This window comes from Camelus dromedarius, chromosome 14, assembly GCF_036321535.1.
Source record: "Camelus dromedarius isolate mCamDro1 chromosome 14, mCamDro1.pat, whole genome shotgun sequence".
NCBI classification, from domain to species: domain Eukaryota; kingdom Metazoa; phylum Chordata; class Mammalia; order Artiodactyla; family Camelidae; genus Camelus; species Camelus dromedarius.
In genome coordinates this window covers 38,741,769-38,754,521 of record NC_087449.1, presented here as the reverse complement: position 1 = coordinate 38,754,521, position 12,753 = coordinate 38,741,769, and the positions used below count along the sequence as shown (strand labels likewise).

General features: G+C 36.3%; 1 protein-coding gene across 4 annotated transcripts in view; it reads right to left on the bottom strand.

The window, feature by feature from the left end:
- Nucleotides 1-12,753, bottom strand: part of EIF2B3 (eukaryotic translation initiation factor 2B subunit gamma) — a 104,767-nt gene that overhangs the window by 36,126 nt on the left and 55,888 nt on the right. For all 4 annotated transcript variants that reach the window (XM_010982272.3, XM_010982267.3, XM_010982271.3 and 1 more), the window contains one exon: nt 1,441-1,530. In XM_010982272.3, the coding sequence (XP_010980574.1) occupies nt 1,441-1,530 (90 nt within the window). The remainder of the gene's footprint in view (nt 1-1,440; nt 1,531-12,753) is intronic.

Here is a 12,753-nt window from a genome sequence, read left to right as displayed (position 1 = left end):
TAATGGTGAAGTGTTAACTTCATTTTTAGAATATGGATAGCCCAGACTGGTAACTGGAAAATGAGCCCTGAATCACTCTAATCTAGGTAGCAAGTTTCCTAGTTGTTTAAAAAGCATAGTGTCTACAATCCACCGTGGCACTAAGGCTGTAGGTTCCATGAGGGCCCGTGTCTGCTTATTACTGATTCTATAGTTAATCTAGCGCAACGCCTGCCTCATAGCAGGCGCTTAATAAATATCCGATTGAATGAAAGAACAGTGAGTCAGAGGGAAGCAGGGCAAAAGTGTCCTGGCGAGAGAAAACAGGGAAACAACAATCCCTGGGAAAGCTTTCCAGGAGTCCAAATGGCTTGTTTCACCATTGACTCTGTATAGGCCTTTCTGTAGAGGTTTAGCAGGTAGTGTAGATTGGTGAGGGTTAGGATGCTGCAAGAAATTTCATGCTGGGTACAGAGGAAAAATTCTCTTTCTCCTGAATATTCCTGTATATATCCAAGTCCATCAGTCAAGGGCATGCTTAACACTTAAACTCAGGTTCACAGACTTCCTTCCCCAGATGGTCTGAGGGAACTTGCTGCTATGGTACCAGCCTGCTTGCTTTCCAGTCTACCAGTACTATGCAAGGAAGGAACTTATCTAGCAGCCAGCAAGGAAGACTAGCCGCTCCTCTTCTTAACCATGCAATTACTAAATCTTTGCCTTCCTTTTCCTCTGAGAACTCTAGTCGCATTTCCTATCAAAAATCCTTGATTAAAGAATAAAAAAATAATAAGTAAAAAAAAAAAATCCTTGAAATCAACCACAAAACTAAGTTTTCTCTCTGGAAACCCGTGTACTGTGATCTGTCAGATCTAAGGCCCGTAGTTCTGTTCTCAAAGCAACATCTGAGAAAATATCAAATTTTGTTTCTGTTCTCAAAGCAACATCTGAGAAAATATCAAATTTTGTTTCTTTGCATTCATGAAATTTCACTCAGTTAAAGTCTATGAAGACTTCTTTTCTAAAATTGGAGGGCAACTTGCTCTTCTTTCTTTCCTCCTCTTGGTAAGTGTCTGACCCTTTGCTAAGAGGGCCCATCCGTAGGATAACTGCTTAGACGAAGGACATCTGCTTCGAGGCAAATAGCACTAGAGCTGGGGAGCTCACCCTTGTGGAATGAAGTAAGAAGAGCCTGAAACTATGCAGAAAGAAGCTTCATAAACTACTATTAGTTTTACAAAAATAATTTGCTGGTTTATCATAGCACAGGCCCCTAAAGTATAAGCAGGAGACTTTGGTATAGACCAAGTAACAGTATGCTGATAACATGATTTCATTTCTATAACAAACTGTGTTATTTATGTAAACTGATTATCTAACATTGTCAAGGTTTAAAACTGTTAGCTAAGTCATAGGGTAGCTTAAACACTGTGGGTTTGAGTCTATCTCTTTCCTTCTTACTTATTTTCCATTAGGAAGTCCACAACGTATTTTTTCAAGCAGTAGAGATGGGCATCCACAAGGCCTGTGTGGAAATGTATTCTAGGGTGCCTGGAAAAAAGAGAGAGAAGAGGGTCACAATCAATTAACATGAGTTCTACCCTATTATTAGGTAGCAGGCATTAGAAAGTGTATAAAGGTCAGAATCATGGGGCCTACAACCCACCCTGGGGAGAACGAGGTGGGTATCAGCTCCAACTTTACCATGGAAAAGGTCTTCTCTTTAGAGAAGCCCTATCTCACACTTTATGAGGTCTTTAGGCTTCCAAAGATACTACACCAAAATTGGTGGGCCATCAAGTCACCGACAAGTCAGCTTCTTCTATTCTACCACAAACTCCTACCCACAATTCTTATAACTAACATTTTCCTGCTTCTACTCCAACTGCCCCACTTCCTGCTTACCATACTTTAGCCATGCTTCCCTCCAGTATTTGGCATGTATTACTCCATTTTCATAGAAGATGAAATAAAATTCTATGAGTACTTCCTAACTCCCTACTCTTATTTATCAGAACTTCCCTAGATATACTTCCTCCAGGAAGCCTCCTCTGACAACCCAAGTTTGTGTTCCCATAACACTTGGTGCCCACCTCTACCAGATAACTTATCATACAGGGAGGTAACAGTCTACTTACTTGTGCTCTCTCCCACTAGACCAGAAGTTTCCTGAGGGCAGAGATTTATTTTTACAGTCTTAGCCTTAGCATTGTATCTCACACAGAATAAATGTTTAATAGATAGTTGTTGAATAGACAGATGAATAAACTAGGTCAAATTAAGGCATTTGCCTAGTTGCTATCTATTTTAGTTTGCCGTCTTTGGTTTCAGCCTTAAATGCCATGCTTATACTGTTCAGGGTCAATGTATTTAATAAAAACTGCTGAGGGAGGAGGGAAGAAGTAGGGTAGAAAAATGTCAATTCCAATCACAGCTGCCTGGTTGTCCTCTTTCTTCTACTCTGTGTTTCTTTGCTTTGACTATATAATTTTAAGGAAAATTACTCTCATGGGATCTAAATACCCTAGAAGTAGTTTATCAAATAGATTAAGGTACTTTCACTCTTTTGGGAGAAGGGGAACAAAATGTTTCCAAAACAGCAAGAGAGGAGTCAGACTTCGGATCTCACATCCATCACACACACACACACACACACACCCCCTCACGAGCCAATTAATGTATACGATGAGGATAAAGAAAAAAGTAGAAGGTATGTCCTAGTTCTAACTCTGAGATTCTTGAGTTCTGAGAAATTCTTCAGGAATAGATTTTACATGAATGTTGTTACTTACCTTGTGGTGCCTGGGTTTTATCTGAAGTCCCCCCCTGATAATTCTCTCCTTGATTTAACCAATTTGGAAAGTTGTACTCTCCTGTTCAGGCCCTTGGTTTACAAATTCCTTGAATCATTCAGCACACTCTACTTACGTTATTTCATCCTCACAACTACCTCATGTATTACTCACATTTTACAGCTAAGTTTTAAGTCAACTTGTATTATATAGCCAGGAAAGGAATAACTTAAAAGTTTAAATAATCATCTTCTAAACTTTTATCAACCCTTAGCACATATGGCACTAACATTCATGCAGCATTTTATAGTTTATAAATATTTTTTCAACTTTTTACTCTCATCCCATAAAGTAGGTAAAACAAAAAAATTCTTCCATTAAAAAAAAAGTTCCAAAAATTTAGCTGGTATATTCAAGGCTAGAGATTTAGCTACAAATTTTGAAAACAATGAAGGAACAGAGATAGGCAATTCAGAGATGGTTTTTTCTTTCAGATTAAATTTATACTGAACGTAAATTTTGGGAGGAGATTAATGCCTTTTAAATTATCGAAAAGGTTATTTCCTTATTTTTTCTCCCATTTTATTGTTTCTAAATGATATTAGAAATAAGAATTGATATTTTAAAATAAAATAAACAAGTAAAACCAAAAAAATCTCAGTAAAATCTGGGTAACTGGTTGATTGCTCTGGGCAAGGAAGATGTTTTGGATTTGTATAAAATAAAGTAAGAAATCAGTAAATTGAAATGATAAGACATCTAGAAATAGTTATAATTTTTATGTTTTAAAAAATAATTGAAAACAATTTTCCAACCATAGGAAAAGTTCACTGCAATAAAAAAAATATGTAAAAAACTTTTGGGAATTCTTTCAATGATGAAAGCTCAGAGAAAGGGTATAAAAATTTTAATCTTCAAAGTCTATAAGATCTTTGAAAAGCTCCCACAGGTTTCTTCTCTTTGTCTAAAGTAAGAATTTTAAAAATGCTTCTAAAAAATCTATTATAAAAAAGAAAAGGCACGTGGAGAAGAAAAGATCTTAGGAAAGTAAAACAAATAATGGGCAAAAATACAAAAGTCTAGGAAATTTAGGACAATATAAGCCATCAAGATTATTTTTACAGACCTATTTTTAAAATAGTAAGTTGTATATTTCAGAATTTAAGTTTGTAATGTTTAAAATTTTGAGGGAAGTAAAGCCTCTTTTGATGATCTTAAAAGCAGGAATACCAGTTTTTAAAGCAAGGAACAAAACCAAAAGGTGAAATAATTATAACAATCATTAATAATTATTTTAGAATAAATGAGGAACGTTTACATGAAATAAAAGCTGGGAAAGATGCAAGGATAAGCATTTACTTCCACAAAGGTCAATGACTTTTAAAATATCTTCATGAAAGTCCTTAGATGGTCTGTATAATTTACCGTTTTAACCATTTTCAAGTGTATAGTTCTGCGGCATTAAGTACATTCACACTGTAGTGCAAATATCACCAACATCCATCTCCAGCACCTTTTCATCTTCCCCAGTTGAAACTCTGTACCCATTAAACACTAACTCCTCATTTCCTTCTTCTCCCTAGCCCCTGGCAACCACCATTCTACTTTATGTCTTTATGATTCTGACTACTCTGGGCACCTCATATAAGAAAAATCATATAAAATTTGTCCTTTTTGAGACTGGCTTAGTTCACTCAGCATAATGTCTTTACGGTTCATCCATGCTGTAGTGTGTATCAAAATTTTCATCCTTTTAAACTCTGAATAATATTCCATTGTATGTGTTTTCTTTATCTATTCATCTGCCTATGGGCACTTAAGCTTCCACATTTAGGCTATTATGAATAATGTTGCTATGAATATGAGCATATGAATATCAATTTAAATCTCTGCCTTCACACACATTTCTTAAATTTTTATTATGGAAAATTTCAAATATATACAAAATAAGAGAAAAACATAATAAATTCCCATGTACCCATCAGATAATTTCAACAATTATCAACATTTTTTAATCTTTTAAAACTTTTTTGCTTTAGTATTTATTATGAGTTGAATTGTGTCCCCTCAAAAGATGATGAAGTCCTCGCCCCCAGTACCTGTGAATATGACCTTATTTGGAAATAGGATGGCTGTAGATGATCAAGTTAAGATGAAGTCATTCAGGGGGCCAAATCCAATGACTGTATCCTTATAAAGGGGAAATACAGAGACAGACTTGCAAAGAGGGAAGACAATATGAAGACATGGGGAGAATGCCAGAATGCCATCTATAAGCCAAGAATGCCTGAGGTTACTAGAAGCCAGCAGACAGAGACAGATTCTCCCTCATAGACCACAGAAGGAACCAACCCTGTCAGTACCTTGGTTTCAGACATCTAGTCTCAAGAACTGTAAGACAATAAACTTCTGTTGTTCTAGGCCACCCAGTTTGAGGTGCTTTGATATGACAACCTTAGCAAACTAATATAGTATTTTAAAGCAATTCCTATTAGCAAATACTAATATAGTATTTTAAACATAATATCAGTTTCCTATAAATATTCTAGTATGTGTAGTATGAATTTCTAACTGATAAGGACTGTGAAATATAATCACTATGTCACTACTATACCTAATAAAATTATCAGCAACTTCATAATGTCATCTAATATCCAATTCAAATTCAGATTTGTCTTTTTACAGTTAATCTGTCTGAATCAAGATTCAGTCAAAGCCTCACAATGTATTTAGCAATTTCATTAAAAAAAAAGGTCCCCTTCCTTATCCTCCCGACAAACCATTATTATAATTAGAGAAAGTGGGTCCCCTGTCTTGTAAAACACTCCATGTTCTAAATTTGGCTGGTTGCTTTGTCGGAGTGTCTTTCTTTTCTTTTTTTTAAACAGCTTTATTGATGTATAAATATATACCATAAAATTCACCTGTCTAAGGTGTACAATTGAATGATTTTTAGAAAATTCAGAGGTATACAACTATCACCACAATCCAGTTATAGAACATTTCTATGCCCCAAATAAAATCTCACATAACTTCAACCAATGAATCCCCAAATTAAAACATCCTTTTCCAAAACCTTCCTTCTTTCCCCTTCAGTTCTGTCCCTCTCCTATCCTTAACAGCCAAATTTCTCAAAAGAATAGTCAATATGCTATCACCATTTAACATCTTCCATTCTACCCACTTCAATAAAGTCATTAATGACTTCCATTTTAGTGAAATACAGTGATTATTTAAAAATTATCATCTTACCTAACCTCACAGCCATATTCAACACTACTACTACTTTCTTCCTCTGGCTTGTGTGACATTATGTTCTCCTGGTTTTCCTTTTCTCTTTCTCTCTCTGCTCTCGGTTTCCTTTGGAAGCTCATGATCCTTGAGCTGGCCTAAGCCTGTTCCTAACCTCCTTTTCTCCTCATTCTATGCTGTCTTCCTAGGTGATTTTATCCATGTCCATATCTTTAGTCATCTTCTATATGATTATAAATTTTCATCTCAGGCATAGTCCTATCCTCTGAGCTCCAAGTATATATATTTGTATAACTTCCTTCTTTACCCAGATGTCTTAAAAGCACCTCAAATTCAGCATACTCCAAAATGTGGAAGGTCTTACTTGGCTCTGTTCATAAAAACTCTATGCCAGAGTACATTCAAATACAAGATGACACTCTGGCTCCATTAATGTTCTCTTCCAACAAATTTATTGGGTTTCTACTTGTGTTAGGCCATGTACTAGATCCTAGGGTTACAAAGACAAATAAAATACAATTGTCATCCTCATGTAACTTATAGTCCAGAGCAATAAAGAGTTATAGATGTTATCTAGAAATTTGTATAGTATATAGAAGAGCACAAAGGAAGAAGGGTCAATTCTGTCTAGTGCAAAGAGGGTCAGAAAAAGCTTCAAAGAGAAGTGATATTTGAGCTGAATCTTGAAAGAAGAGCAGATATTTAGCTAGGGAGAGAATGGTAACTTTGGTTAAATGAGTGGCAGGAATGAAGAGAGCAAAAGGACAGAGGCATAAAAAGAAATGCATAAGTCAGAGAAGTAAAAGTAACTCTCCATAGCTATACGATGGAGTGTTGAATATGGGACTGTATTGGGGGAATGGTATCTGTAGTGATGCCAGTTTACAACACTGCATAATAGTCCTCCCGAAGATTTTAATAGAACAGATATAGGAGTAGACAAAGTAGATGTTAGAGTAATCCAAAATTGAGGGTTAGGAGGTCAGTTACAGCAAAAGAACAATGAGTTGAGGATATGGATGGAAATGCCTACAGTAATATACCATAGGGTCTAGACTGGATGAAGAAGGAAATGAGGGAGAGAAAGAGGAAAAAGAGAAAGACAGAGGGAGGATGGATGGGAGGAAAGGATGGTAAGCGACTAAGATACAATGAGGCTGAAATGAAGTAAACAGGAGACAGGTAAAGATGGCCGATTAAACATAGGCATTAAATCCTATCCCTTTTGAAAGCTCATTAAAGTGACAGTGAAGGGTTTTTTGTTTTTGAAGGCATAACCCCAAAGGACAAAGATTAGGAGAGGACAGTAACAAAATTTTGGAAGATGGAAAGAAGGACAGTGGTAAAAGATTTAGCATACCTAAGAAAGCTGAATCCTAAACCAGCCATAAGGAAAGCTGAGAAGTGACCTCACTTGTACTGCAGAAGCCCTGAAATGATAGGAACTGGCAGCACAGCTTTTACCCACCTAGGAAGGAGATTGGAAGATTTTTCTCTGAAGTCTGTAGCCAGTCCAAAAGAAAAGCCTTAAGCATACTGACAGGGGGGTTCTCTTACAAATTACTCTATATCACTGTCAAAATTACAGAGGAGTAAAAGTCTTAGTGCCTATACTGGACAAGATACCTTGGGAAAGGTCCTTAATCCTGACTGCACACCTCTCCCCCCAAAATTGCAAATTAGAGAAGTACTTTAGGGATTATAGCTGGTTACTGGCAATGGGGAATACTAATTTAGATAAACAGTACATATTTCAAGACTTTCCATACCATCGGGAAAATAATGAAGAGTGTAGACCCATTTCCCATCATCTATAGTCCCAGAAATAGAGACCCAGACATGATTTTTGAGGCTTTGACTTAAGTTCTTGTCTTCTCACATATAAATGTCTAAACTTTCCAGGATGAACGTGTGAACATTTTATTCCATTTTAAAACATATCCTTTAGAAAATTGTTTTAAAATTTTCATTACCCTTCCAGTAAAAAATTTTGACTAGTATTCAAAAGAAAACAACGTAACACTGGAGAAAAGCTACATGATTTTCTTATTAAATATTTGGCATAAATACCTTTACTTATGAATTATTAAAAACACATGTCTTTCAGAAGTAAAACAGAAATTTTAGAGCTGGAGGGAAGATCTTTAAAGAACAACTAACAATTTCAGCAGGGTAAACTGTCGCTTAGAGAAGCAAAGTGATTTGCTCAGGGTTATGTAGCTTTTGCCTCAAGGCTAAATTCTAAATTCTCTGGACTTGAATTTCTAGTATCATGCTCTTTCTACCAGAACATTCTTTTCCACTACATATAATGCCGCTCCATGTCAGTAATGCATCAATTCGACAAGTGGAAAAAGTGTTGTGCTTTCTCCAAATCCACCGAGGTAGTAAGAATTTGGGTGTATTGGAGTAAAGTTACCAGTACTGCCTGATGACAGAGGGAGAATTCTCTGTACCTGACCACAGCTTAGCAGGACTCCTACTCCAAGTGTCTCACATTATCTCATCTTCAAGGACCAAATATGCCTGACAAAACAGAACACATTCACTTTGCAATCAAGCAAACGTTGCATCCTTTCTCGGAAAGGGAGAAAACAGATGGGATGTACATTCCACCATCATTGTCCTTTACTTCTACAATGACATATATAAAAGAAAACTTTAAAACAAGAGGTTTCTGACTCTCTTATATACACAAATGCCTTTTCCAAGATAACTTTGGTGTTTGCCCAATAGGAAATAGCCCTCATCTTTGAAAATTCAGTTTGAAAAGATGGGAAGTATTGTATTCTCATATTCAAAAAGTGCTTGAAAATCTGAATCTAATTAACTTTTCCACCATCTCACTGAGGCCAGGAGGAGCCATAGGAATAGGGTCATAAGAATGGGGTGAACATTTTTATTGCTCATTTATCCAGCCAGCTGCCCTATTACAACTACACACCAAAGATCCTGAATCACTGGGGTGTAGACTACAAGTCAGAAAAATGGAATGGAGAGAAAAAGTTTGCCGGCAACCAAATGCGCAACCTAGTCTTAGGAAACTGGTAGAAGATCTAGCGTTAATGGTCTCAGCATTTACCCAAGGCCCTGAGCTCAACAGGTATAATGGAAAAATATCCTCCATCTGCTCTTCATTTTCACCTTATCTCTTGGTTATGTCCATCTTCTTTGCTCCTTTCATGCCCAAACCTTGCTCTCTTTGGCAGGGACCACTGGGACTAAGGCATATACTAAAGAGTTCACTGAATGGAGCAATAAACTAGTTCCCAGAGAGGCTAAAGAGAAAGGAGACAATATCCACCCTCCAGTTATAACTACAGAAACATATGATTCTGGCTTCTAGGAACTTAATGTCCAAACTTGCCAACTCTAATGTAGCATAAACATCAGGGCTTGAAAGACACATAAATGAATCAGGTTGCTTCACATAACAATAGATGACCACAAGTAGTTCTTTCTGCATTCCAGAGGACACAATCTCTTTACTCTTTGGAATTTTGAGAATTTAGCAATGCAAACGTTGCAAAACTTTTCAGGTCTTATACCTTACTTAGATCTATCCTGCATACTGCTATCAGATTACCTTTCCAGAATCCAGAACTGAAAGCATTATTTCTTTCCTCAAAATGTCTCTAATAATTCTCCAGAATTCAAGGTCTTCTGTTTTTGTACCAACTTAACCTCCCAGTCTTATCTCCTAGTGCTCTCCAATAGGGATCTTCCATTTGGGCCAGACTGTTCCTAAGCGAGTCTTGCATACCCTGCCTCCACATCTTTACTCTTGCATTCTGCCCACACAGGATTCAGTTTCCCATGTTCCTTTCCATATCTGATCCAAATCCATCCTTCATCCAAATTATCCTATTACATTTTTCTGACCACCTAAGCCCCTAGGGATTGATACCTCCTTTGAATTCTTAGAACACTGTTGGATATAATTGTTCAGTATCTAATATTATTTGCTATTGTTTGTTAACCTTTATATGTAAAATCTTACCTTCCACCAAGGCTAATGAACTCTTTGAGATGGTCTCCTGCCTTTTTACTAAAACAGCTGTTTAACAAGAGGAGGAAACTCAATAAACATCTGCCAGTTGAACAGTGTGTTCCTGAAAAGTAGAAAGCAGTACTAATGCAAAAGGCCCAGCTCTGTCTCTAATCAGATAAATGATATGGAACAAATCCTTCTTTCTCTGGCTTTCAGCATCATTATCTGAAACACAGGAACTGGACTATATGATCTCTAACTGTGACAGTCTATGATTCTAAAATATCTACAAATAAGATCATATTTTCAATACATTAAGAGATATAATTTAATTACATCTTATGGTAAGCTCTTCTAAAATATACAGAAACCTCCCTCTGTTTCCTAAAATTTGATTTTGATAAATAGATTTAGAAAAAAAATCTGTAACAAACCCCTTACTTCTTTCTTCACAGAAAGAATTCCAGATCCAGTCAGCTATATCCTGACTGTTGTAAGAAACAAGCTGTATTAACAAAGCCCCATCATATACTCTTTATATAGAGAGAGAAAAAAAGAACTCTATTCGGGGTGGTAAACTACAGTCTGCCAGTTGAATGGCCCTGCTGCCTGTTTGTGTGGATAAAGTTTTATTGGAACTCAGCCAACTCAACTGTTACATACCTATGGATGCTTTTGTGCTATAACAGCAGAGCTGAATAAATGCAACAGAGACAATATGACCTGCAAAATCTAAAACATTTACTAACTGCCCTTATAGAAAAAGTTTGCCTATCCTTGTTCTATACCCAAACATTCATCACAGAGTACCAAAGCCCTAGATTACAGACCCTTAATCATAGCTGGTCACTAGGTGACTTCCCACTCATTCATTCAACAAATATTTACTGAGATTTCTTATTTCTAACTAATCCTCATTCATTTCCTCATCTGTAAAATGGCATATAATAGTACTTATTTCATAGGGTTATTGTAAAAAAGCCTTTAACACAATGCCTGGCACAAAATTTCAAAAACCATAGTTGCTATCATCATCATCACCACCATCACCATCACCACAACCATCATCCTTTCCTGATGTCCTACGAAAAGCAGGCTCTCTCTGATAGACATGACCACCTAAGTGAAAGACGAGAACCCTAGTATCTCTGATGCTTGACTTCATACTTGGGAAAGAGCTATGTGTTGACAGCACTGAGACTAAACTGCAAGAATACAGGAAATATCCTTTTGATATGAAATGGCAGTTGACCTTACAGTCCTGACACCAGAAATATAAAAACTCAGTATCTTTTCCAGAGTTTATCAGGAAGATAAATACGATCTGAATTTATGAACACTTCTCTTGAGGACTTAGAGCTTGCTTACAGCCCCAAATTCAAGTAACAATATTAAAAGTCAATGTGAAATTAAATGAGTCCACTGAATTATTACTATCTCCCAAATCAACCATCTACCCAGATTTGGTAACAAACAAATTTGCTCACTTATTGTGAGAACTATGATTTTTAAGAAGTCTACGAGCTATGATTTTTAAAAGTCTGAAATATGTATAGTATTTTCTAATTCAATCTAACAAGTAAATGGTGGGCATCTACTATTTCCCACCACAGAGTTGGTCATGTCTCTTTGACATGCATAGAAGTTGTCTGAGGAAATAAGTATGCTTTATGCTCTTTGGGGGATCCTTCAAAATTCTGGATAATGAAATCTCTAATGATTCATTGGTAGAATAAAAGATATTTAAAATCAAGTGCCAACATCAACTGATAAATAATGGATAACTCATATGTGATATATCCATACAATAAAATATTATTCAATAATAAGAAGGAATGAAGTATTTTTAACACCTTTATTGTGGGATGATTCCTGTACAGTAAACTACACATATTTCAGACGTACAATTTGATGAATTTTGATAGATGCATACACCAATGAAACCCCCACCACAATCAAGATAGCTAACATTTCCATCACTCTCCAAGAGGTGCAAATTTTGAATTCCCAATTTATCCCTTCCCACCTCCTTTACCTGCTGGTAACCATAAGTTTATTCTCTATGTCTGTGAGTCTGTTTTGTAGGTAAGTTCATTTGTGTCCTTTTAAAAAATTCTACATATAAGTGATATCATAGGGTATTTTTCTTGCTCTGACTTCCCTTAGAATGACAATCTCCAGGTCCATGCATGTTGCTGCACATGGCATTGTTTTATTCTTTTTTATGGCTGAGTAGTATTGATGTAAGCGCCAATGTAGATGAACCTTCAAAATATTAGGCTAAGTGAAAGGAGCAAGTCACAAAAGGCCACATATTGTATGGTTGCATTTATGTGAAATGTTCAGAATTGGCAAATATATATAGACAGAAAGTAGATCAGTGGTTGCGTAGGGTAGGAGGGGAGGACTGGGTAGAAATAGGTAGTGACTTAATGGGTACCAGGTTTCTTTTGTGGGTAGCAAAAATGCTTTAAAAATTGATTGTGGTAATGGGTACACAACCTGGTGAATATATTAAAAACCATGGAATTGTATGCTTTAAATGGGTGAACTGTATGTTTTGTGAATTATATCTCAATAAAACTGGTAAAGAAAGAAAGAAAGAAAGAAAGAAAGAAAGAAAGAAAGAAAGAAAGAAAGAAAGAAAGAAAGAAAGAAAGAAAGAAAGAAAGAAAGGAAGGAAGGAAGGAAGGAAGGAAGGAAGGAAAGAAGGAAGGAAGGAACGCAGCGCTCGACTGT